A 26,235-nucleotide genomic window follows, 5' to 3' on the forward strand; every position below is an offset into this window, starting at 1 on the left:
GCAGCTGTGCGAGGCTGCAGCCAGGAGTCTGGGGCTGGATGCTGGGCTCCTGCTCCACACTCACTCCTGTAAGAGATTCCCAAATCCCCTGAGAGCACTGGTGCCTCTGGCAGTGAGCAGGTCCCTCTTTGTCCCTGTGGTTTTCCTCCCCTGGAGAGCAGAGAAACCTATGAAGGTTGAGAGCTTTAATTTCTTTGCATTTTGATTACTTCCTTAGTGGGAAGGGACTGTGTCAGTTCTAGGTGTTCATCTCTCTCTGGCCTAAAGGACACAAGATTGCTCTGTCTCCAGAATTTACAACTGTTAGGGCTTAGCCATAAAGTGTCATGAGAACCAGAACTACCATCTTGGTTAAATGCAGAGCCCTTCCCTGCCTTGATCTGCATGTGTGGTTGAACTTGCTGAGGTTTTCCCAGCTGAGTTTCCCCCTGGCTGCACACTCCAGCAGTCCTGCCTGACCTTGGAACAGTGCCTGGGATTCATGGTGCCTTGTACCCATCTCACTAGAGATCCCTTGATTCTTCTGTGCAAACAGATGTGATTTGTCTGTGCCACAGTCACAGAAACTTCTGTTCATTGCAATGTGAGTCAGGGATGATTCCAGTGAACTCACTGGAGTTTCTGGAGTGCAAGTGATGTAAAGGGGGAGAGCAGGTAAATAGCATCTTTCTTCCACTGTGCTGCCACAGACCCACAGGTCTGATCCTCATCCTGGTGCCAAGTGGATTTAATCACCTTTAGGTGTTGCATGTCACGTAAGCATTTCCCACACTACAGCTCAGCTTGTGGAATGGTTGGAAGTGGTGCCTCTGCCTGCTGGAGGAGGGCGGCCCAGCTCAGCTCTCCAAAACTCTGTCCTCTGCTCCAGATGGTCAGGGGTGAGATGGGCAGAGGCTGCTGCCCTGGCAGAGCTGCCCAGGAGCTCTGCTGCTCACACCACCTCCCCGCTGCAGGTCGGATCAGTTCTGGGTGTGGATGTCCCAGGTTTTCCTGCCATACCTCTACAACAACCGCTCGGCCCAGGAGAGCTCCAGCACCACGCTGGGCACGGCCCGGCTGCGCCAGCTGCGGCTGCAGGGAGGTAGGTGGGCAAGAGCTCTGCTCTCCTGGGCTGGGGGACATTCCTGCAGGGATGATGTGGCCAGGTCTGGATGGAGCTGAGTGAAGCAAGGCAGAGGTTACGGTGGGAGGTTTTTCTTTGCATCCGTGTGCCCCTGGTTCTGCTCCTGCAGAGACGAGCTGGGGCAGTGGATCAGGGGGATTTGCACTCAGGAGTGAGGTTGACTTGACTTCTGGAGGGTGGGACCGAGGAGGCGTGGAGGTGGCTGGGGGAGAAGCAAGATGCTGGGTGTGAAGGCTGAGCTGCGTGCCCAGCGCTGTAGGGGTGACAGTGTTGGTCTCATTGCAGCCGAGTGCCAGCGCAGTGCCCGGGATGTCCTGAGTGGCCTGGGCTTGGCTGCCAGCAGGAGCTGCTCCCACCCCCACGGCTTCTCTACCGCTGACTGGGCAGCTGGCTGGGGCCAGGCCGGGAACGGGACGGCTGCCTGGACCTACTCACCACCCGACTTGATGGGGTAAGGAGCTGCCCACCTGCACCCCCTGCTCCAGACACCAAATCTCCACATGACTTGGTTCCTTGGGAGCGTCCCAGCCCTCCCCACGGCCAGGCCAGCGCAGCCCCTGAGCCTGGCAAAGCACAGGTTAATACAGAAGGGCCCAAGGCCTTCCCTGAGCACATCCACACAGGTGGTGGGAGTGGTGGGGGGCTCACCCAGCTTCCCTGGAGATGTGCCTGACACCTCAGATGGTCTGAACAGCAGTGGAGTGTTCTCAGGGCCAGAGGGTTCAATTCTCCGGCTTCAAGGATAGAGACAAGCTGCAGAAGAAGGTGACACAGCTGCCCACAGAGACCACAGAGCAGCACTGGCTTGCTGTTCAAGAGTTGTGGCAGATTGGCCTTTACCAGCATACTGGGCATGAAGTCACCGTTGGTTTCTGCTCTTGTTTCTCCCTGGATGTGTGTTTATTGAAGTCTGGGGCACCACAGGGCTTGGGGCTATTCAGAGGTTGTGAGGTGGATCAATGCACTTCTCTCATTTGTCTTGTGAAATAATTAATGAAGCAGCTGTCACCCTTGGCTGTGCAGTGTAGGGATCAGGGGCTGCACCTGCACATTTGCTCCTGGGCTGCCACGTAAGAGAGCAGACCAGTGGCAGCTCTGTCCTTCAGCTCTCACCCCATGGCTGCTTCTCCTCTGCAGGGTCTGGTACTGGGGTTACATCTCTTTCTACGATAGCAGCGGTTATGTCCAGGAGCTGGGGGCTTCTCTGGAGGAAAGCAGGGCTCAGCTGGACTTCCTGCAGCAGCACACTTGGATCGACAACATGTGAGTTTGGCAGGGGTGAAGGGGATGCTCTGCTGGCACCCAGGTTCTGAAGGGCTGCTGCTAGGGTGTCACGGGAGGAGAGGATCCATGATCCTACCAAACAGTGGCACCAGAGCCCAGAGTTGATGATGTCCCAGTGCCCTGAGCTGTTCTTCTCCCCTCCACAGGAGCCGGGCAGTCTTTGTGGAGCTGATGCAGTACAACCCCAGCGTGGACCTGCACGCTGCCATCACCCTCCAGCTGGAGTTCCTGGGGGCTGGCCAGGCCATCACCACCATCACCATCAGCCCCTTCCCGCTGCTGCGCCTCAGCGGGGGGGTCACGCTGCAGCTTCTCATGATGGTCAGTCTGTTAGTTCCCTCTGGGCTCCACCTCCCTCTTGGTCATGGCACACAGGGCTCTGAGGAACCATCTCCTGGGCTCCCAGAAGGGCAGTCTTGGTCGCTGTACACTAAAGCTCCCCTGCCTGAGGCCACTTGTCCCCATGCCTGTCACCACTCTGCTTCCAGGCCTCAATAGCACACAGGAAACATCCCTGGCACCACTGAGGGGAAGGAGATTCCTCCTGCCTGGCAGCATTTGTTGGTCTTGTCTCAGCCTTGTTGCCTCCTTGAACTCATGTGTGTTCCTCTGGAATCTTCAGGCTTTTGTTCTTCTGTCCTCAGCAAGGACATCAGCCAGTGTCCCCTTCCCATGGGCACTGCTACCCTGCATTGGATATGTTGGGATCTTCACTGCAGGGGCAGGAGGGAGCAGGCACTGAGTGAGCAAGGACTGGGGCAAGTGTGCTCCTGCTGTGGGCTGGCAGAACTCAGCCTCCTCCATGGGGCTTTTGGTGTCCTGGGGTGCTGCAGGGTCCCCCTGTGCAGCAGAGCAGTCAAGCATTGCCCTCCTCCCCTGGTAACCTCTCCGTTCCTTCCCCAGGTCTTCCTCATGATGTTTGTGGTCTACTTCGTGGTGTCTGAGTCACTGTCCATCAAGAAGGAAGGCAGAGCCTACTTCACCCTGTGGGGCAACTATGGCCAGTGGGTCTTCATCCTGCTCACCACATGCACCGTGGTGGTGCACCTCAGCCAAGCCACCCTTGCTGACCAGCAGTGGCTCAAGTACCTCAACAACCGCAAGGGCTTCACCAACTTCTACCAGGTGGCCTTTCTCAACACCGTCTTCAGCACCTTGGCTGCATCCCTCCTCTTCCTCCTGACTGTGCAGGTATGGAGGGAGCTGGGTGGGAGCAGTGTGTGGGCAGGGATGTGTGCTTTGTCCTCCTATGCCAGCTTATCATCCAGGCACAGTCCCAGGGCAGGAGTGGCAAAGGACCCTAAAGTAAAAATGAGTGCAGTGCACTGGTCTTGCTGTGCCCAGTACTGATCAAACACAACGAGGCTGCTGCCCCATCCAGCTTGTACTGCAGGACGGAGGTGGTGGGCCCTTTGTTCCCTTGAGGAGCCCACCCTAGTGTGGGTGATGGGATGGTTTTGTCTGTGAGGAGCCCATTGACAAGGATGTCCTCTGTTCTGCCTGACTTCGCATTTCTCAGACTTGTTTGAGATGTCTGAAATGATGCTTGAGATGTTTGAAAGACCCTTCTGTGGACCAGAAGGATCTCGCAGCCCCTTTGCAGTGGCCCTGTGGTGTGACACTGTTCTCTCTCCTGCTCCTAGGCTGCCCGGCAGCTGCGCTTTGTCAGGCAGTGGTCAGTGTTTGGGAAGACCCTTCAGAAGGCTGCGAAGGAGCTGGTGGCTGCAGGACTGGCCTTCGCTCTCCTCATCCTGGCCTACGCTCAGCTCGGCTTCCTGGTAACCACCTGCTGCCCCCGCCCGGCCTTGCCGAGCCCTGCTTGTCACAAGCCCCTGGTCGTGTTGTCCCTTGTCCCCCACTGAGCCACAGCTGTGAGCAAAGCCCAGCGGGTCTCTGGGTGCTCCACACACATCCTGCACAGGGTGCTCTGGGCTTTGGCCCTGTTGTCTGTCCCTGTCACGGCTGATTCATAGGCCATTCCTCAGGGCTCATGCTTTCTAAGATGAAGTAGAGTATCAGATGTCAGGGGTACGTTTTATCATGGATCCCTTCTCATGAACCCTCCAATGTCCCCTTTGCAGCTCTTCTCCTCCTCCTCGGAGCCCTTCCGCAGCATTGGCAGCAGCCTCCTGCAGCTCTTCTGCGTGCTGCGGGGCAGCCTGAGCCTCCAGCCCTGCCTGCCCGAGGCCTCGGGCCTCTACTGCTTGTTCTACACCAGCTACGTCATCCTGGAGCTGTGGATCGTGCTGAGGCTCTTCACTGTGGTGCTCATCTACAGCTACCGGGAGATGCACTTTGAGCTGTACCGCCCGGCCTTCGAGCCCCAGGACTATGAGATGGTGGAGCTCTTCATGCGCAGGCTGAAGATGTGGATGGGCTTCAGCAAAGCCAAGGAGGTGAGTGCAGCCTGGGAGGCTCCCTGGAGAAGGGGCCTGGTATCAGGCAGGGGGCTGCAAACCTGTGCAGAGAGCCCATGTCCACCATCCTTTGCCTCTGGCTGCTTCCCACTGCTGTTCCCAGTCCAGTCCCTCTGGCAGGTGAGGAGCAGTGGCTGTTCCTGGATGCGCAAGAGCTGGATTAGTGATGGGGCATTGTAGGAGCATCTGCTGGCAGTTCTCAGTCCTGCAGTGCCATGTGTTTTCATCTGGGATCTGTCCCCAGGTCTGTGCTGTGGCCTGGTCCGCCAGGCGTGGCTGGGAGCAGCCCTGGGGCTGGTTGGAGCAGGGCACAGTGCCATAGCACGGCATTCCCACTTCCCAGCTCCCAAGATAACTCTGCTCCCTCTTCTCTTCCAGTTCCGGCACAAGGTGAGGTTCGAAGGGATGGAGCCGCTGCCGTCCCGAGACTCCAGCGACTCCAAGTCCTTCCGAGGCCCCACTCCCAGCGCTGCCTCTGACAGCTCCAGGGCTTCCACCTCCTCCAGCCAGCTGGACGGGCTGAGCCTCGTGCTGAGCACCCGGGACAGCCTGGAAGTGGACGCTGACATCCAGCGCCTCCTTTCCCTCTTCGAGATGCTGCTGGCCCAGTTCGACCGGGTCAACCAGGTGACAGAGGACCTGTACCGCATCGAGCACCAGCTGCAGGGCTCCCAGAGCCGCCGCGCACGCCGGAAGGGCACCCAGGGGGATGTCCTCAGCAGGTACGGTGCAGGCAGCGCCCAGCAGGGACCCCTCACCGAGATCTCCTCTGAGACAGCCTTGCAGCCCCCGCGGGACCCCCCGGGGTCCTCCCACTCTCCTGCCGCCCCGCCGGGCAGCAGGGGCTCCGTGCCCAGCCGGCTCCTCCGAGCGAGCAGAGGCCTCAGCGTGGCAGCTTCCGTGCTGCCCCCACACAAACCCTACGTTGCCGGAGCTCCGGCGGTGAAGAAGAAAAGGCCCCTCCGGGCCAAGAACAGGGTGCACCCCACCGTCAAGTAAGAGGCGCCGTGCTGGGAAGTGATGCCTCGGAGGGCAGCGGGTGCCCGGGAAGGGGTTTGCGAAGGGTGGGCTGTGCCCGCTGTGCAGACCTGGAGCCTCAGGAGCTGCTGCTTCTGAAAGCTCCCAACGCGGCGGCTGTGCCGGCGGGACGCGCCGGGGCGGTGCTGACCTCCCCACGGGGGGTTCCCAGCGTTACGGGGGGGAGAAGGCTGAGCCTTTCCCTCGGGTACGGTCGGTGTGCAGAGATTCCCTCCCCCCCCACTTAGGGCAGGGCAGTATTAAAAAGTCGTTTATTTTTGTTAAATGGTCCCACCTGCAACCAGCCACCTCTGGTGACTGTCACAAGGACACTTTACCGGGGCGGGCACAGGGTGACGGGTACAAAGCTCACCTCCCTTCCCTGCTGGCTGTGCCGGATGGAAGGGGAGAGGAGACCCCCCCCAGGCCTTGAAGGTTTGAACTGAGTCTTGGATTTTTTTGTCGACCAGACACACTGTGGAGGAAAGCTACAGGTTTCGAGAAGTTATTTAACCCAACTTTTTTTTTTTTTTTTCCTAAAGCATAAATATATATCGATATAGACAAATGATATCTACACCCAGATCAGTTAATTTCCAGTATTGGCTACTTTTATCCGCCAGAAATTGGTACTATTATTTGTATTTAAAGAAGTCCAATATTTAAAACAAGTGACATTGCAAGCTGCAGCGAGCTGCCGGCCCCGCTCCCCGCCGGGCTCGGGGGGGATGAGGAGCAGCAGCTCAGCCCGAGGGTCCTTGCAGCCCTGGGGCTGCTTCCAGCTGTCCCTGAGCGTGGGGTTGCCGAGGTGCTGGCTTCGCTGCGGACCCCCACCCCCATCCCCACCCCCCTACACCCCCCAGCACTCATCGTCCCCCCCCGCCAGGGCCCACGGGCGCCGCTTGGCTTTTCCAACCCAAGGAATGTATTGACGTAAGTATCTCTATTTGTTTGGTTTACTTGTTTGTATGTACTGCCCAGCACTTTAAACAACGCTTTCCTCGGCTAGCAATGACACGTGCGATCTAACAGGAACGGGATAATATATCACAAAAGCAGTATTTTTGTTTGTTTAAATCATAAACTGAAATGAGCAAGCGCTGAGGAAGTGAACGCACCCCCCAGCCCCCCCCAGCACCCCCCAGCCCAGGCAGCCCTGCCTGTCCCCACGGCATCGACCCCACGAGAAGCACAAAGGTGCTGGGGGAGGCAGGTGAAGCCCCAGGGGGTTGGTGTTTTTTTTGGGGGGGTCCCTCCAGCCCTGGCCCCCTGCAGTGCCCCGGGACTGGCCGTGCTCTGGGTTACAGCTGGCCTGTGCTCGCCGTGCCCGCTGCGCCGTGGGGCACCCCCTATCCCCCCAGCCTGGGGAGCACCCCCTGCCCCAGCCTAGGGGGTGCTGAGTGGTGGCTGAACCCCCCCTGCCCCCGGGTCCTGCGTTCACTTCCTCGTGGCCGTTGCACATTATGTATATTGTAAGTAATTTATATGGGGGTTTTGTTTTTTGTTAAATGTATATATTTTTGTATGTTTGCTATATTTTCATAGCATCGGTACCGTGTTTGAAACATGTAGATAGGAGACAGAATACTATTGTCAGAGTTATTTAAAGGATGTATTAAGTGCTTCTTCCTGGGAATGTCCCATGTATATAAGGATTGGGTGTCCGTGTGCGTGTGGTGCATGTGCTGCGGGGGGCCAGGCTGGTGCTGGGCCAGGGGCTGCAGGCTAAGCAGAGCAGGGCAGGGGATGGAAGCCCCCCAGAGCATGAGTTGGTGTGTCCCCAGAACCTGCTCCACACTTAGGAAATGCCAGAGGCTTGGAGGGAATCCTGAAGCAGCCAGACCAGGCAGGCAGTGCTGCAGGGGAGGGTGCCGTGCACTGGGCTGTGTCCTGCTGCTGGTGGCCCTGGAAGCTTCTTTCCTGTGTCGCTGGCAGGGGAGACCCTTCCAGGCAGAGAGGGCTCTGCTCAGACACTGCCATTCCTAATCCTATCACCTCCTGCTCCCAGCACTCCTGCCATGCTGTGTTCTGCCCACATGCTTCCTTGGCTCCAGGTGCCTGCCCATGTCCCTTATGGGATGGAAGGAGGACGCAGGGATGCTCTTGGGGATGGCTTTGGGACTGGTGTAAGTTACCTTTGAGGACCTCGGTAGGAAGGAAAGGTTGCAGAAGGATGAGGCAGGAGAAAAGAAGTGTGCTGTAGTCTGATGATCATTAACAGTGAGGAGGTGGTAGGTCACCAGAGGGTGTTGGAAGGGCAGGTTGCACAGAGTGTGAAGTTGTGTAGAGAGAGGAGACAACTGCTACTGGTAACCACAAAGCTTTTGTACTGGGAAGAGGCAGGCGGCAGTGAGGCCGGAGCAGTGCCTGTAGCTCAGCAGGGGTGGGTGGAGATGGGGACTCCAACTCGGTGGCAGCAGGTGCCTGGAGCAGAGAGAACCAGCAGCAAGGTGTGAGTCCAGGGCTGGGCCCAGTGAGCTTTGTGCAGGGTGCAGAAGGGGTTGGTTACTCCTTTTACAAACAGCTCCATCATCCCCAGAACTCTTCTGGTATCTCAAACTGGTTTTTCAAGCCAAAGATTTTAAACTATGTGCCTGCTTTTTTTTTGGTTCCTTTTACCAACCCAAGCAGCACAGCCCCCAGGCTCAGCTCTGGTAGGTGCCCGTGACTTTCTTTTGATGACAGGTGCCAAAGTGCCTGTCCCAGACACCCGAGGCAGTAAAACCAGGAGCCCTGGGCTGTGGCCCTGGGCTCACCCCTGCAGGCACATCCTGCTGCCCAGTGCTCTTGGGTGTGTCCTCCCAGGGGCTGGGAAGGATGTGGTGCTAAAGCAAAATCCTGTTGGGTGAAACTTGGGACCTCTGTTCTGCTTCTGTCCTCAAAGGCAAAGTTCTGGCTCTGTGGCTCTGCCTCAAAGGGGAAGGTGCTGGAGAAGGATTCAGTTGCATGAACAGCCACTACTTGCAAAAAACACAAGGAAGCTGCTCAGCTTCCAACACTGCTGCCTCAGCATGCAGGAATTCTTTTTCTGGCCAGCAGCAAGATGGAAGGAGTCAGATTAGGGCAGGAAAGCTCTTGCTGACAGGTGCTGCTGGGTGGACCACCAGCTCCTACTGGCTTTTGGAGCCTGACAGGGGAGCTCGCCTAAGCACAACTGCCCTAACAGCTTCTTTGAGCCTCCAGCCCTGCCCTGGCTGCAGCGCGTTCCCCCTGGAGCACCATGTGTAGATCCAGCCATCCCTGAGGGCCACGTCAGAACCTACAGTGAGTAAAGTGACCCAAGCAGGTCTTGGAAATGTCTTACATCTTCACAAGCCAAAAGTTTCAGTTCAGTTCCCAGCCCCTCCCCAGGACTCATTTAGAAGAGTTTGTTAATAGGAGTTAAGGGCAGGAAGGAGCCAGGGGAGAAGTGGGGGGCCAAGGGGGCCCTGAGTGCTCAGCACAGCCTGTAATAAGCTAAGGGAGGAGAGAGGATGCTCCCCAGGGAAGGGTCAGGAGTTTTGTTCCCAGTGCCTGTTCCTTGCCAAGCCTGCTCTGCGTGTGAGTGTGACGATGCGTGTGACTACCCAAGTGCTTCTTCTAATCAAAGAGGAGCAGAACCAGGATCAGACAACTGCCATGCTTCTTTCCTTCACTTGAAGTATGGAGAGCAACTCTGGAACCCCCAAGTTGTATTTTGAAAAGCCAAACACCTCCACCGGGGCCCAGCTTTCAAGCAACCTTAGTTCTCAGCACAGCATTGATTTGTACCAAGTACAGCAGCACTCACATGGTTCCTGCACTGTCCCAGCTGAGGTACCATGCAGACATGCCCTCAGCTGCAGGCACCAGGCAAGGAGTTACACCCTCTGCAGCAAGAAACTTGCCTTGCAGCCCTTGCCAATAACTGCTCCTGAATGTATGTTTCTGTGTTTGTAGTCACCAAGAGATGGTTTCTTATTTATTGTCACAAAGATGCAACACTATCAAGCTGCTTAAATTAAAAACTCTACCCATTAGTTTAACAAGGGAGGGACTTACCTAAGTGCTTTTTTTTTCATAGCAAAAGATCAGATGATTGTGACCAATATGCCAACTGTTACTGCCTGGTCAGCATTTCATTGCAAACAAAAATACCGTATTTTGTAACTGTGGGGATGTTTCTTAAAAAAATGACAAGGTCAAAATAAAAGCTGACTGCTACCACCTGGCTCCTGAGCTTCTGTTCTGCTCCCTCCAGCACCACCAGCACCAGCTCAGCCAAGGCCGGGGTAGCCCAGAGCCGTTCCTGCCCACACTGTCACTCTGTGCCCAGGATGCTAATCAAGGTTACCAAGAAAAGGTTATCAAGGTTGCAAGAAAAGACAGTGTCTTCAATCAGCCAGCCTATTAGGGCTGGAATTAACACCCTCAGCTTCTCGCTAAAGCCTCTGTGGGCAATGTAAGGGAGTGTGGCACAGGGGCTTCTCTGCCCCCCCCCTCCTCCAGGGGTAAGGAGCTGCCCTGGCTCACCTGTTGGAAATTGCTGGCAGAAAAGCCCAGGCTGCTGCTGTGACCTGCTGCTGATCCCGAGGGAGAAGCTCCCATGGAGGGCTGGGAGCTCAGCCCAGGACTGCTCTGTGTCCCATGCCTGGTGGTGGGGCTGGTGGTCACCAAAATACAAGTGATCCGGGTTGGAAAGCTGGCAGGGGACAGAAGGAAGGAATTTACATCATTATGACACACAGTCTTGAGTCTTCCCAGGCCAGCAAGAACCCACTGACCATACGAGTATTTTTTTATTTCCTTTACAACTTATAAACACTCAAAACACAACGTACACTTAGAGTTCCCAAACAGACCTGCATGAGTTAGTAGCTTTTGTCCCCTGGTCTGTCACTTCACAGTTGGTGCACAGATGGCACTTGTCTTCATCTTCACAGCAGGGGCACTGCTGGTACCCACCACCACACGTGTCACCACCCAGCCACGTGTCCCACTGACTGACAAGGCAGGAGATCAAGTACTCACAGTATAGTCCAGCTTACATGGTTTTTCCCAGTTGGGTAGTGTAGTGTCTGATCCCACCTTCCCACAAGATGGGCTACAGCCCAGGAGGAGACTCACCAGGCATTAGTGCAACAGGCAACACACGGTCAGAGATGACGCCCCCAAAAAGGTTAACAGTTTCAAAAAGGAAGTCATCTGGGTGCACAGAGGACAGGAGTTACCTCAGCATCACTGCAACCAGTGGAAATCCTGCAGCTGACCCCAGAAGCCAGCTCTGGCCTCGGGAGTAAATCCTTCCCTCAGCTGGGAGGGTCAAACTGATTCATGGCCCAGCACCCCTGTCCCACTGCTCTGCTCCACCTCCTGCTCCATGTCACCGCTGGTGGCAAAATCCTTCTTGCTGAATGAGGATCTCGGAAGGGAGACAAGTCCTTGGGAACAAGAGCAGCATGTCACTTCAAAACCCAGTTTAACTCCTACCAGAGCTGGCAGCAGACCAAGAGTTCAAGTACCAAGAGGCACCAAGCCCTGGAGAGAAGCTGGGATTCCAGGGTGCTTGGAAATTGTGGCTGGATTTTCCATACTTCACATTTCATTCTCAGTGAAGTCCTCACAACTCCCACAATTACTGCACTTTCTATCTAGATGATGAAGTATCATCATACCTTGTCTGCTCTCACCAGATGCTTGTTTGGAGGGAGTCTCTAGAGAAAGGTCCTGCAAGAATGTTCCCATGAGGGAGAGAGGCCTTGAAATAGCTCAAACCAAAGAAAAACAAAACATGTAGAGTTGGTCCTTTCTTGGAGCATCTGCTGGGGATACAGTGTCCTCCTCATCAGGCAGTGGTGGCAGGCTCAGACAGGGACATTCAGCCTCCTGGAAGGGTTAAATGCCAAGTCCACGTGGAAGCAGCACAGCCACACTGCCTGCCAAGCCCTGCTCTTGTGTCCATGGTCTGCACGGAGTCAGCACAGAGGTAAAATGCTCCTGCTGCTTCCTCCATCCCAGGCTGGACAGAGCCAGGGACACAGCCCCCAGCTCTACACGAACTCGGTGAAATCGTCCACCGAGGAGATCAGCCGCTTCCTCTGCCCGGTCTCGTAGGTGGGTGGAGGATCCTGAGGGATCTGGGGAGGGGGCTTTGTGGCAGCAGATGGATGCATCTGCAGGGGAAGGCCAGGAGTCTGGTACTGGGTTTCCTCACGTAGCTGAAAGTCAAACAAGAACGAATGAGCTCCATTCTCACTCTCCCCCCCGGGCAGGGCAGGACAGGTCACTCAGGATGGCCAGTGCCAAGTGGGTGCAGCTGTGACCAGCCAGGAGGGTTCCCAAATCCCCTACTGCCAGGAAAGCTGTTTGGAAGCTCACAAGTCCAGACCTACACCACTACACTTGTCATTCCTGCAACAGCTGGATTCTAACCTTCAGAGAGATATTCCTCCCCTTACTCACCGAGCTTTGGTGGCTGGTGTTATGTGCCTTATTTGTAACTAGACTCTGCTCCTCTTTGCAGCGAGAGCCCAGCTGTGAGCACCCAGCCCAGGCAGCCCCACCTACCCGGTGCCGCAGCCTCTTGATGTGCCGGAGCCTGGCAATCCATTTGGATGGGTAAGTGTCAGTCGGGTTTGATCGGCTGTGATGAACCTGGGAAGCCATCTGGGAAGGGCAGGGAGAAGCAGGGAAAGAGCAGAGGCAATGAACATAACCATGATCATTAAAATAACAAAATATTTCAGTGACTGAAATTCAGCTCGAAGTTGTAACTGTTCTCGTGCTCTGACTTAAGGGTTGGCAGCAACAACTGAAGCAGAAAAGCTTATTTGCTTAACCCAACCCTACTCATTTCCCTGGAAGCTGGTGGTGGACCAAGAGGAGCACTCACATTGGCGTGCAGGGCCATCTGACGGGCTACGAACGGCAGGTTCTTGTCAGAGATGATCTTAGCGACACTCGTGTCCACAAGACCCTCCATGTCTTCGTTTTAAAGGAAGAAGAAAGAAATTCTTATAAGACAATTAAGAACAAGCCAGAAGTTGTCAGTAACTAAATGGACAAGTCATATAAACCTGAGGAATTGCACCACAGAAACTCAGAAGTTCCCACCAAGCTCTACAGCTCCAGCTGTAACAGAGCTTGCACTGCAGCTTCACACAACTGGCTCTTCCATTCTGGCTGCTCCAGAAAGGCTTTGAGAGAGCCTGGGGGGCTCCTAAGCACACGAACCAAAGTGGGATGAAAGCCATCCCAGAAGTGCCCCTTTGGTCACAGGACAGCAAATGCCCCAGCAGATCACAGCACCTGCACTGCTGACCTGGCACGGAGCTGTGACCAGCTCCCAGGGTCCTGCAGTGCTGGGAAGGACAGCAGAGGCCAAGCCACAGGGACCTCCACCACTTCCTCCTGGACATTTTTACTTTTGAAAAACCAAAACACTGTTAAGTGAAGGCAGTTACTGCAGCACCAAGACAGGGAAGACTGAGACCAAAGGCTGGAGGGGTTCCCACCTTTCCTGCACTGCAGGGTCACCAGGTTACAGTCGTAGTCCAGCGGTGTGATGATAACGTGCACAAAGTTGAACTGCCCCTGATGAGGAAACAACCAAACAGGCAGACACATGTCACAGCATCCTTAATGCTGAAAACTAACACACCTGAACCCAAGGCTAATAACCTCCCACCATTACCTCAACACTGTTTGCTGAGATAACACACATCAGAGGAAGCTTTAACAGCCACGTGCCTGCTGTGTAACACAGCCCCACGTAAAACCTTGTACCTTGATTGTTCCCAGCTTAAAGTCTTCTCCAGAATCATTGTAGATGATGGACACAAAATCATTGCCAAGATGCCTTTTCTTGTCACAGCGATATTTATCCAAATCCTTTGTGGGCATCAGAGTAGCAATGTGGAAAATGGCTGAGGAGGAAACAGCAAAGCCCTTAGCCTGGCCTGGGAAAGCAGGGCTGCAAGCAGTGGTCACCATGCAGGACTGGTCTGGAAGACTAAGTAGCACCAGCACCACAAGAATTAAAAATATTAAGTTGTGCTCCCCCCAAAGGCTTGCCCCAATTTGTGGCAGCTGAATCCAGTCCCTCTGGACTGCTGCAGTGGTGCCTGGAGCAGTGGCCAGCAAAAGGGCAGCCTCTGAAAGCTGCTCTGGCCAGTTTCTGGGTACTGCCTTGCACAGTCTGCTCCAGCAGCAGGCCCAGCACCAGGGACTGAGGGCCTGGCTCTCAGCATGTGCCTGAGGTGCCCTGGAAGGAGGGCTCTGCTCAGGCTGGGGTGGCTGGCTGGCTGGTCACAGGAAATGAGGAGGGGGCTGCACAAGTGCCTCTGGGTGTTTCTTCCATGACCACAGTAGCCCGATGAGTAGAAGCAGAGTCCTGAGACAAGACCATCCTTCCCCTTCCAACTTCTGGAGCCACCTTACCTTGCATAATGTCATCGTGCCAACAGTAGGTGAACTGTCCATCCTCCCCACACACGTCCAGGCCGCCCAGGTAGATTTTATCTGGCTGACAGTCTTTGAGCTCAATGAGCTTCCCCAGGCCAGTCAGGAACTCGGTGTAGCGATAGGACCCGTGCTCATTTGACAGAATTGCAATTTCATTGTCATTCTGGGAACACAGAACATGGGAGTCCCACACTGAGGGCTGAGAGCCCTCCATCAGCAGGAGGGATCATGTTATTACATTCCTAGCAGGGCTTCATGCAGGCACTGATTTTTGGAGCAAGAAACTGTGCAAAAGCAAGGCTGCTGCAGGAGCAGGCCCAGCCTCCCAGCTGGAGATGGCATCCATGGAGATGGAACCACTGAAGGATGAACACACCTGCACCCAACTCACCTGGCCTTCTCCAACGTAGAGCACTGCAATTTTGTGTGTGTCATAGGAGGGAATTTGATCCAGGAGCTGCACCGACCTCTCAAATGTCTGCAAGCAAAACATTGGCCACATCCTTAAAACCTTATCCCCACATGCCCACTGCCCCCCCTAAACCCCTCAGGGCAGGGACAGCCCAATGTCAGCACAGGATCCTGACCTTCCCCTCCCTCCTGAATGCTGCCCTGCCCTGGCACAGTGCAGCCCCAGAGAGTGGTGCTACCTGCCATCTGTCACTGCACCTCCCCGGGTTTACACTTCAGAGGAGACTGAGCTGGCAAACTGCACGTGCCAGAAGCACTTGCCATGACAAATTGCATTTCAGCTCCAGGCATGAAAAACCATCATGGCTCTTGCTCTGAAGAACATTTTTAGCATGAAGCATCACCTCATCTCACCTCCGCTCCCTCCTGCCTGACCACCCAAACATAAAGCAAGAGGAAACTATCAGCAGGAGGTCTGTGCTGCCCCATTCCAGCACTTCTGCAGGAAGTTTATGACTGTTTCTCACATGACCCCATAAAGCTTTCTGGCTGCTCCCAGTTACATGGAAGGCTGACAGGTTTGTCTAGAGATGTCCTGCCAATATCACCTAATGCTCAGTTTCCATCCTGCCCTCCTCTTCCCAGCAAAAACCCACAAATCATCCTGCCTTCTGGCTGGGATTCTGAAACAGCACCAGCAAAATCTCCTAATATCTCAAAATCAATCCAGAGCCATAAAATCCTGGGAGCCACCAGGACTGGGGTACAGGAAATCTCTCACCTGTACCACTGTTAGTAGGAAACACCTTTGAATTGCACCATCTGAGCTGGACATTCACTGCTATCATTTATGTTCAGAAAAAGTAACAAGGTTAGAAAAATTAACTACAAGAATTTTTTTTAAAAAATAAATCTTTGCCTACCTCATTTGGCAAGAGAAGGGGCTTGTTGTTTTCATCACCAAAGAATGGGGAGTGGTACAACTGTAAAAACACAAAGCTAAGGGAGAGGGGGGTGGGAAAAAGTCCTGTTACCATAAAAATTAAGTCAATTTTGATCTGTTGTATGCAAGAATGTTATGTACAGAAGAAAAAAGCAGCAATAAAATGCTAACAGAGTATTACTCAGCTTCTAGAGACACTTCAGGGGCCTGGGCTATCTGCAGTCTGTAATAGACCCCTGTCACCAAAAACAAAGGGTCTGTCAAACAACAGCAGCTGCACAAACTCCCTGTTCCAAAGGCAAGTCACCAGAGCAGAGAAGGAACAACAACACACTCCTGCCTTGCAGCTATGGAGGGTATTTCCAGGCTAGCAGGGAAATTATTTTACAGCCATTTGCTTTTTCCCTGCCCTCAGTAAAACCAAGATTGTCTCATAAAGCACTTTTTGGCAACTACCAACATCTGAAGTTCAAAAAGCAACTCTTGTAACCCCTTTTTCTCCCTAGTATTCTGCACATTATATTCTTTCAACTGGAAGACTAGCAATTCCTCCTGTTCACAGCAAAATTAACTCTAGGTGACCTGCATTCAAGCCACATGTACATGTGGACTGTAAACTGGGCCAGACTAGGAACATGAGGAAACTATTTATCTATTTCTTTCACCATATTAAGGGACCTGTTTCCTAAATCACCAAGTTAATTTGGTGGTAGCGGGTTCAACACCTCTGTATTAGCTCCTGAAAAACAACCAGGTCATTAATCTTTCTTTTTAATCAGAGAGTGTTTTGTAGATCCCACAAAACCAGCAGAGCCCTTGGAGGGAATCCAGCTGTGGCTGCAGCAGTTCTGAGCTCACCATTTCGAGCTTCAGAGAAGCCCCTCCACCCACCTTGGGTTTATTCCGGGAACTTTCTCAGCATTGGAGGCTGCTGTTCTGCTCTTGAAGGCATCTCTCTCGATCCTTTTTCCCCTCCTGGATGGGGCTGAGTCAGAGATGGTGTAACCCCGGGGCCGGTGCCCGGAGGGGGAGCGGGGGGAGGTGGCAGGGCCAGTGCCATCCAGCCCCCCCGACCCGCTCGCCCTGCCCTCCTCCCCCTTGCCCAGCCAACCGCCCAGCCCTTCCCCTTCCAGGTTCCCAGACTGGGATTTGGATTTCACTTCCGTGCTCAGCCTCCTTGTTACTTCTCTGCCATTGGCATCTTTGAGGACCTCCTGCAGTGTCTGTAGCTCGGGGGAAGAACTGGACTTGCTGAGCGGCTGGGCTGGCTGGAAGGAAAGCTCCTCCAGCGTCCGGCCGTCCTCCGAGGGCAGGACTCTCCCGATGGGAATTCCACCCTCCACCAGGTCTTCTGACTTCAGAGACTTTTCTTCTTGGCTGGAGGTTGAGGAGGACTTAAAAAGGGAGAGACAAGGATGAACAGCTTTCCCGACACACCAAAGCAAAGATGACAAGAGGAAGGCTGGAGGCAGCTCTGACGCTTCCAGGGAAAGATGAGCAGAAAGGTGCCAAGTGCCAAACAATGTGGCACAAGGACCCTGCATAAAAGGGGCATTTGCTGCCCCTGCTCTGCATGCAGCCCCTCCCCAGCCTCCCACACTCTCAGCCATGGTTGCATGTGCAGTTTGGTATCACTGGTGAGTTCTTTCAGAAGGTGCCAAGAGGGACTCAGCTGAGCACAGACAATTGTCCCACATGCCTGGGGAACGAAACCGGTTAACCTGTTTTTTCTTACCCTGCTGTAGGACTCCTGGGGTTTACCAAACCCTTCCTCACTCAGGACTTGTTCAGAACATGAAGTCTCAATGTCCTCACTCTCCGGAGACTCAGCTGGGGACTCGGTCTCCTTCAGCTCCATCTCCAAGGGGCTCCCTTCCTCCAGCACCACGGCTGACTCTGCCGAGACACAAGGCACAAGGACTGAGGTTTGTGCGGCGGCACAGCCCGGCAGGCCCCGGCCTCTCCTCTGAAGTACCAGCCTTTTCCCTATGGGATTTCAGTGGAAGGCCACATTTCAATCAGTGCTCTGGCTCTTTGATTGCTTGCCATGTCAGACTTGCTCCTGGTTCCCCTCTTGTATAGAACAACTGATCACCTTACCCTCACAGCAAGGTCATTTGGTCAAAGTAAGTGCAGTTGTTTCCAGTCATTACTGATGAACAAGCAGGGGACAGGGTGAGGAAATGGGACCTTGTACATCAATGCTCAGTTATCAGGACAGACAGGAACTAGAGAGATGTAAGAAAGTACAAGACTAGCACTGAAGTTCATCAGTATGCAGGCAATGCAGACATTGGTTCCACACAAGTGTGCAAAAAAAAGTGTTTCTTGTACTGAAGGGCAAATGCTCCAGTGCCTTGTAGTGGCCTAGAAAGAGATAAGAAATTTTACTAGGAGCCACTTACTTGCAGTTTGGCATTTTTCCTAGTATGTCTCAGTTGAAGTAAAACAATTCAGCTAGAATTCACAAACTAGACACGTGGAAGGACAAGAGGGCACGAGTGACACACGCACTGGGAAACCTGCACGTGGCATCTGAGCAGACCAATGGGTAATGGAACCACTCTGACAAGGAAGCTCCTTGGAAGCCCTGCCTAGAGTGGAGGAGGTGGTGGCAGCACTGAACCTTGTCTCTACTCCAGGCAGTGACACTGACCACTGGGGTGAGTCTGACCAAAGGCTCCTCTCTTGGCCTTGATATTTTTTGTGTCCTGAGGAAAAGGCTGGAGAACAGGAGGCTTCCCATTATGCACACAAGGGACTGGAAGACCAATCTGAAAGGCCAAGATTTGTTTTCCAAAACAAAATAAAAAAATAATTAGCACACACAAAAAAATAAAAGAAAATCAGCAAAACTAAACAGTTTAACAAAAAGGAAACAACAACAACAAAAAAAATATCACAAAAGCAGCTTTTCCTGGCTTGATTTCAGCTTGCAGGATCAAAGTTATGTCAAAGAAGCAATTAGGAGTTAGCACTGCACGCACATACCTTCTACAAAAAAAACCCAAAATAAAGTAAAACAACAACAACAACAAACCCAAACAACGTGCTGATCTGGTTAGCTGTCCAAGCCAGAACACACCTGCACATATCCAGAGCTTCCAAACCTCCCTGGCTCCTACACTGCTGCCCAGACTGCTGGTGTTTTTAAATCCAGCCAGCAGGCACTCATCAGGCTTTTGGTGGGAACACAATAATATCAGCAGAGAGGAGAAGAACAGAAAAATATTTTACTGCAGCATCTTTGTGTTGCTTTAAGAGGCCAACGCCAACACCAGCCCGTGGTGAAGAACATCCTGCTGCTCTACAGAGAATTTTCCAGTGAAGGAAAAAAGGCAGAAAGACATTTCGACCCTCTAATTCAAATGCCAAAGCACTGCAGGTTATCAAGGCCATGTGCCCAGGAGGGCAATTTGATCCCCACTTCTGCTTATTGCAAAGTCAATTTTACTGAAGTGGTGAAAGATTTTACACTATTATAGAGCCTCCAAAGAGCTTGAATTTAGCAGGCTTCCCCCTGAAATGCATTTCTGAAATGTTATTTAAAAAAACAGCATTCACTGTAATGTCAAACTTTTACATGTAATCAGATCTGGGTATCAGCTCCTTTTATCTTTTCTGTGTCCAATTCTGAGGGGATTCTGTGGTTCGAGTGGCATGGGACTTGATTTCAGAGCAGCCTGTCCTGCCACAGATTATGCTGTTCTCAGAAGTAGGAGCTTTTACATTTAGCAGAACATGAAGCCAATCATAAAATGCATCTGCAAAGAAATAATTCAATTAATCAAGCCACTCAGACACGCTGACAGGTCACTTAACACTGCGCCTCAGGACTCACAATCCACCCCAGATGAAAGAGAAGTTGCTTTAGGAAATTTCCTACACTTGCAAATGTTGGATCTGGCTTGGACTTCTTCATGCTAGTCAAGATCCCATTTGTTGAGAGCAATGAGACTGGGCACAGACAGGAGACATGGAAGGGGAGATGGAGGATGAGGACACATTTCTATGATCAGAGGTGTTCCTTTATGGCAATACTTCTTTTTTCTTTTTTTTTTTTTTTTCCCTTAAAGATATATAAATATACCTGCCCAGGATATGCTCCTGTGCAACTTCCCTTGACAACTGGACTGGTACATGGAAGAGAAAGAGGCCACTGCAAAGGGAAATCAAGTGAGCAGCTACATCAAAAGGAAGGAGAGACTATATGAAAAAAAAGTAAATAAAAAATTAAAAAGCATAGAGTTTAAAATGTAACCAAGAGCCTATTTTAAAATAAATAAACAGATAAATAAATAAATAAAAACAAAGGAAAGAACAAGCTGGGATAAGCTCACTAGATGCCAAAGTGATACTTAAAGGGTACAAGGTCTCAACACAGATAAGGAGGCATAAACACATTCAAACAAGGCAGACTGGAAGTGCTCTCTGAGGAATGCATCTCTGGGAGCTTGAGAAACTGAAAATTCCTTACTGATACCCTAGCACACGTGGGAAACCAGTCCGAGCTCTTCCTGAGCTACACACTTTTGGCAAAAGATTATTTCTACACCCAGTGAAGAGTCTGAAGAGTAGAAATATGGATAAAGATTCACACAGATTTAACCTCCAAAGTGGAAAAACAACATGACAGTCTGACAGCAAAACTTCTTCCAAACATTAATTTGCCAGCCAGCTTGGCAAGGCTTCTGTAGAATTGGGTTAATAAGAATATGGCCAAAAATTATTTTCTCAGCCTGCCACAGGAGTGGCATTCAGGTGAGACTCTTTCACCTCACCAGTTAGCACTCATATACCCCAAACTCACAGGTGTCAATAACTGTTCCTGCCTAAGAGTTAAATTCATTTTTTTAAAAGGTGATAATTTCATTTTGACTCTAATTTTGTGTTTACATGTTCTGAAATCTCAAGCTCACATCCTGCCCGGTTTAAAACAAACCTGAAAACTTGCATTTTTACCAGATTCCCAAACAATCCATTGATGCCACCTCCCCAGAAGAGCCTTGTCTGCTTCTGCCCCTGCTCTGGTCTGATGGTGCCAACAGTGGCGAGAGCCTTGGTGTTGGATGGTGCTGTTGAGATGTCTGAGCAGGGGTTACACAAAGCTCTACAAATACCAGCTGTTGGTCAACACTGACCTCCCAACACCAACAGCTCTTTCAGAAGTCAACTGGCACGAAAGTAAATATAGTGAAAAGCCCTGGACACTGTTAAAATGAAGCCATCAAAAGAAACTCGAGTGATTCAGCTGCACCAGTTGAAGGCTCAAAGAGGTAAATAAATGTGCAGCCCCCAGGACCTGTATCCTGCTGCCTCCAGCTGCCAGAGGCAGTGGCAGCTCACTGATCTGGCAAGGTTTGTAACAGGCCCTTCTCCCAGGAACCTCACGCCCCCAGTGCCCAACACAAACTCCCACACTGAAGACAAATGGAAATGGGAACGCTGCATGGGAAGGTCCATCCACAGGTGGGATGCCCAGATCAGCCCCAAACAAGTGGAAGAGGAAAAAGACCCATGACTTTCTTAATTTTAATTTGGGAAACAATTAGCATGAAACACATTACTCCTCCAAAGAACCTCCATCACTCCTGTCTTTCTCAAGACAGAGAAGCACTTTTCTGATGGAACATCAGAAGCCAGAAGGGAATTTTTCACTGAAAATTTCTAGGGACAAGGACTGATTCCTCTTCTCATTGCTATGTTATTCCTCACACTACTAACTCTGCTGCTCTAGGAGACCTGCAGTGACTTCACCAGACTTTAAACAGGCTAGTGACAGCCACGCTGGCCTGACATCTCTCACCTGTGTTGGAACGCTGGAGAAGGGATGGTTTGGATGTGCCTGTGGCCAGGCTGGAGGAGGGGACAGAGAGGGATTTATAGAGAGCTGTCTCTCGGTGCTCTTTGAATCTCTCTGCAGCCATCAGTGCATTAGAGAGCTCCTGCAGGGGCATGTTGTTAATATCTGAAGAAAATGGACTGAGCGGGTTCTCCAGACTCATTAGCCAGCTTGTGTTACCTGGTGAGAGAAAATGAGGGAAGAGCACTCAGTACACCCAACTCCACAAGGTTCATGACTCACATTCAAAACAAAAAGGCATAAATTATTTTTGATTTTGCAAGTAAAAATCCCAATGGGCCAAGCTCTCAGTTCTGCTGACACCTGGCAGAATCACTGGATTCATTTCCTGTGTTCAGGAAGCAGCTCCCAGTGCTCTGTACTTCACCCCAAGCTTTTCAAAACCCACACTTGGTAACTCATCACTACAGCAGATACCCAAAATATGCAGGTATTTTAATTTTTGAGACCAAGTCAGTTATTTTTTCATGAAGCAACTTCCAGCAGAAATGGACAATCCCCCACTGCTGTTGTCTAACACACCATTATTCAAGAATTTTGACCTTGAAGGTGCCCTGACTCCTCCCCTACCAGCAGTCACAACTATACAGCTGCTCAATTCATAAGCCTCACCCACCTCAGCCCCAGGTAACACAGCACAGACTGTCAAGAAAGACCACAGAGCAGTGTAAAAATGGGAAATGCAAAGCAGGGTTGAGGGTATTTGGGTCCATCTCTGTAACAGCACCTCATCTACTCATCTAAGACCTTGCTTCCATATTTTCACAGGTCTGTTACAGATTTAAAACATTAAAAAAGTGATTTTAAAGAATCAGGTATCAGGTGTATTACTTTCAAGAGGCAGGATGCAACCCAGAGATCCATTTAGAGCTGAAAATGGAATATTCTAAGAAGCGGGAAGAGCCCACTCCACAGTCAGGTGAAGATACCTGTGGGTCTGCGCACGAGGATTTCTGCCCATCCCTGTGTCAGCAGAGGGACATAGGCAGCCAAGTTTGCTTTTTCTTTCTGCAGAGGTGTCTGTGGAGCAGCATTAGTCTTCTCTGATCGAGGTGCAGGAGCAGGAGGACTTTGTGTCCCCTGGGAAGATGAGCCGCTGGGGAAATGGAAGGCTGAGCTGTCTAAGGCACCAACACGTAAGGCATGACCACCTAGAGGGACAGACACAAGCCAGAAGGGAGACCCACCTTTAATGAGCACTGAAAACACCTCAGCAGCAATTAGTGTCTTGAGCTGCTCCAGCAGCTGCGTTTACAATACTGGGAACCTCAGAGAAGTTTCCCTTGAATGTGTTTCTTATAAACCATGAGGTCAAACACTGGTGATTCTCTCTGCAAGTGCTCATCCCTTCACCAGCCACCAAAGCTTTCCTGCAAGGAGGGGCAGGAGCCACCACCACTCCTGAGCCAAGGGCTGCTGCTCCCTGCCCTCTGGGAAATGCCAGACCCCAATCCTGGGCCCACATCCTCCAACCAGGTCAGACACAGGTCTCTTCAGGAGGCACTTGGGCACTCAAGTCTGTTGAGACAGACCCAGAAATGGCAGAAAGGATCCAGGACAGGAATTTACCGGACATGGATCGGACTCTGTTGCGAGAGCTTCTGCAAACCTGCTGACCAGCCTGGGATTCCAGTTTTGCTGGAGCCTCTTTAGTTTGTCTCACTTGCAGAACAGGGTCTGAGCTGTGGGGGGGGAGGAAAAAAAAGATATTATCCTGGGAGAGGAACCAGCCATGCTGGACATGTACAACATTCCTCTTCTGCTAAGCAGGAAACCTAAAAACTGCAACAGTGGTTTAGGTGACTTTGTTAGGTGGAAATTCCTAGAAATGGGAGCAAAATTTACCTTGATTCTGTGCTGCTTTGGAGCTCTCCAGAGTCCAGGCCAAGCAGAGACCTTGTCCCTGTTCCAACACTGGTAGTGATGGTCACCAGCTTGTTACCAACCAGCCACGTCTTTGTCCTTCCTCCAGCCAACAGGAACTCACCCACAGGAGACCTAGGAACACGTCTGTGATGAACGCAACACCCAAGGAACAGGGCAGGACCTACTACCTGCTCTCCTTCTTCATACAGCATTTTTAACCTTCTCCCTGGCCATCCACACATATTATCCATCAGAAAAAGGGGTGAGCTGGATTTAGTATCAAGGGGGAGCAGTACTCCTGGACACCCAGCACAGAGAAGGGAACAGGCCTTGTCTGAGCTGTGTGTATCCTCCTGGGAAGGGCTGACAAGGAAGGTGCATGCCTCCATTGGAAGCCAGCTGGTGGGACACTGTAGCAAAGACTGTGACTATCCAGCAAGGACATGGCACAAAGCACTGCTCAGACAGCACCTCTGCCAGACCTCTCCCTCTGGATAGCTCGAGGCTGAGGCAAAGGCTGGTTGGCTCCAATGGACTTCTCTCAGCTCACCTCATATTTAGCCAAGCCAGGTTTTATCTGCAAGGAGCAGCTTCAGAGCCTGGGCCTGCCAGGAGCTAAAATGTGTCATGGTGATTTTCCACTAATAAAGTGAAATATGAACCTCAAATAAAACCATTTCCCCCATGGTCACCAACAGACCCCTACCTCTTAGGCACTGCAGTGAAGTTGGAGAAGACGTATCGAGCCATCATGTCCAGACAGGTCTCGGTGAGCTCCAGGTGGAGATTTTTTAAGTTGTCATCAGCCTGAGCCATTGAATTTTCATCTGCAGAGCCCAGGCTTGAGCTGGTGATGGATGTTTGTATCCGACTAGAAGAGAATATTTCCAACTGACAGACCACATTGCAAAAAGTTTGTCCCTGTCACCCAAGAGTGATGCAGAACCACCTGCGACTCATGCACGTGCCAGATCAGAGAGGTGGCCACTCAACCCAGGAGAGAAAGTACTTTTGGATTAGCCTCATGCTGTGCTTTGTAGATTGTCACTGCAGAAAGTGTGGTTTATCTTGAGAGAACGTCCATCAACTGACAAGGCCAGGCCAGTGCTGCCTGGTGGCCCATGGGCAAGTGCACCAAGCAAACCATGAGTGGCAGCACCACGCTTGGAGGTCACTGACCTACAGCGAGGGCAAGCGTCCCGTCACCTGCAGAGCTTCCTGTTGCCCATGAGCCACAAATCAGGGCACTCCACACTTCATAATCCTGTGGTTTGGTTTTTTCTCTGCTGCACCCCTTCTATAGATGGATTTTTTTTTTTTCCCTCCAAATTCAATAGCTACAGAAAACCTAATTTACCTTGAAATGGAAACAAAATTGCGCTCTGAACAGGAAATTGGCAGGAGAACAGAGAGCAGCTCTGCCTCCCAACCACCCGAGCTGGCAATGCAACTGAAAACAACTGCAGCAACAAGCTGGATTGCGGCGGTTTATTTTAGTTGATTTTTCCCCCCCCCTTCACCATCTTCACTTTAAAAATAGAAATTTTGCTGCTGCAGCACCAGAGAACAAGGCAAAGTGACCTCAGGCTACACAGGGTGTGATGTGACAACCCAACAGCTGGCGTTGGGAAGCCATGGGATGCCCATGACACCTTCCCAAGACCTTTGACTGTGGCTCAGGCCTCTTTTTGTTGCAGAAGAAAGTCATGCAAGCATCCCACATGCAAATCCACCCTGCTTCCACCCACCCTTGCAGCCAGATTTCCAAGTGCTGAGTTGCTCTTGGATTCTCGCCACTTAAAGTGCCTCTACCTGCGGACCACATGTTCAGACACACTGATGCTGCGGGACCGGAAGGCATCAACTGCAGAGGATTCTTTCAGCTCTTTCACTGGAGGAGAGTTATTCAAGCCTTGCTTTGCATTTTTGGCTAGTCTTAAACTACTAGGTGGAGAAGCACCAAGCCCCCAAAAGAGGTCACAGGAAGGGAGGAAATCATTGTAGGGATGTAGGTTGAAAAGTCACAGGTCACAGGGTCAATATTGGGGGATCCCGGAGGGTGATGTAAAATAAAACAAATGTCAAAAAAAGGAAAACAAAAATTAAAACGTACAAACGAGCAGAGCTGAAAGCATTAAAAAGACAAACCACATTTTGAAAACAAGATTTTAAACGTGCTACAAAACAAATGAAATTAGTACAAGTTAAAACAAACAAACAAAACTGATTGAAATGATAGTTGGAATACTGTGCTGTTAAAAAAAAAAGGCAAGAGGACCTGGATGCTGACTTGGCACAAATTTCTCATGTCAGAGAAGTTCTGTGCAGTTCAGCCACCTCTTGTGTTGCCCCAGCTCACCCCTTCAGCACAGCTGAACACCTGGCTACTTCCTAGTCACCAATGCCCAGCAGCAGCACATTCTTCTAAGAGACACAAAGATCTGCCAGCCATCCCCACCTCTGTGCCCAAATCCCAGGCACAAACCACCCACAGCCAGGCAGAGGTGCCCCTGAGCTCAGCTCCAGAGAGACCCCAGCCCATGGGGTCTGCTGGTTCTGCTCCCAGAGCAGGGGCAGAAGGGCAAGAGCACAAACACCCTCCAAGCTGCTGCTGCCTGCCTGATGCTTTTCTGCCAAACAAGCAGAATCTCAGATCAGGTGGCTCGAGGTAACCCCCTTGACTTTCAGCTGGAACAGAAAGGAAGATCAGCCTTTAGGCTGCCAGGTGCCAACCACGTGTTGGGAGATGACAGCAATTAACATCTAAGAGGCACTTTAATTAGTCAAAGCTGAGATGCATGCCTGCCTCAGTACTAATTTAGACATAAAAGTTGGCTCAGCCATTCACATACCCATATACATAAGATGTAGATACTCATTTAACCCTTCT

At 51.8% G+C, this 26,235-nt stretch overlaps 2 protein-coding genes across 8 annotated transcripts in view; one reads left to right on the plus strand and one right to left on the minus strand.

The window, feature by feature from the left end:
- The window catches only part of PKD1 (polycystin 1, transient receptor potential channel interacting), an 89,402-nt gene extending 79,376 nt beyond the window's left edge, over nt 1-10,026 (plus strand). Inside the window, exons 39-46 of the mRNA XM_051631717.1 lie at nt 954-1,081; nt 1,409-1,574; nt 2,261-2,386; nt 2,554-2,728; nt 3,311-3,598; nt 4,051-4,185; nt 4,489-4,803; nt 5,203-10,026. Of these exons, the coding sequence (XP_051487677.1) occupies nt 954-1,081; nt 1,409-1,574; nt 2,261-2,386; nt 2,554-2,728; nt 3,311-3,598; nt 4,051-4,185; nt 4,489-4,803; nt 5,203-5,823 (1,954 nt within the window). The 3' untranslated portion in view covers nt 5,824-10,026. The remainder of the gene's footprint in view (nt 1-953; nt 1,082-1,408; nt 1,575-2,260; nt 2,387-2,553; nt 2,729-3,310; nt 3,599-4,050; nt 4,186-4,488; nt 4,804-5,202) is intronic.
- A 523-nt stretch (nt 10,027-10,549) lies between these two features.
- Nucleotides 10,550-26,235, minus strand: part of TSC2 (TSC complex subunit 2) — a 33,437-nt gene continuing 17,751 nt past the window's right edge. For 2 of the 7 annotated variants that reach the window (XM_051631725.1, XM_051631718.1), the window contains 17 exons: nt 25,158-25,289; nt 24,052-24,216; nt 23,325-23,477; nt 23,049-23,161; nt 22,409-22,630; nt 21,423-21,638; nt 19,707-19,775; nt 17,352-17,512; nt 16,508-17,010; nt 15,597-15,672; nt 14,654-14,740; nt 14,239-14,425; nt 13,585-13,724; nt 13,314-13,392; nt 12,692-12,783; nt 12,367-12,465; nt 10,550-12,017 (listed from right to left, as the gene is read on the minus strand). In XM_051631725.1, coding sequence (XP_051487685.1) covers nt 11,850-12,017; nt 12,367-12,465; nt 12,692-12,783; nt 13,314-13,392; nt 13,585-13,724; nt 14,239-14,425; nt 14,654-14,740; nt 15,597-15,672; nt 16,508-17,010; nt 17,352-17,512; nt 19,707-19,775; nt 21,423-21,638; nt 22,409-22,630; nt 23,049-23,161; nt 23,325-23,477; nt 24,052-24,216; nt 25,158-25,289 — 2,662 coding nt within the window. In that variant the 3' untranslated portion in view covers nt 10,550-11,849. The remainder of the gene's footprint in view (nt 12,018-12,366; nt 12,466-12,691; nt 12,784-13,313; nt 13,393-13,584; nt 13,725-14,238; nt 14,426-14,653; nt 14,741-15,596; nt 15,673-16,507; nt 17,011-17,351; nt 17,513-19,706; nt 19,776-21,422; nt 21,639-22,408; nt 22,631-23,048; nt 23,162-23,324; nt 23,478-24,051; nt 24,217-25,157; nt 25,290-26,235) is intronic. The other 5 variants (XM_051631719.1, XM_051631723.1, XM_051631722.1 and 2 more) reach the window with 5 other exon arrangements.

Source organism: Apus apus, chromosome 14 (assembly GCF_020740795.1).
Source record: "Apus apus isolate bApuApu2 chromosome 14, bApuApu2.pri.cur, whole genome shotgun sequence".
NCBI classification, from domain to species: Eukaryota; Metazoa; Chordata; class Aves; order Apodiformes; family Apodidae; genus Apus; species Apus apus.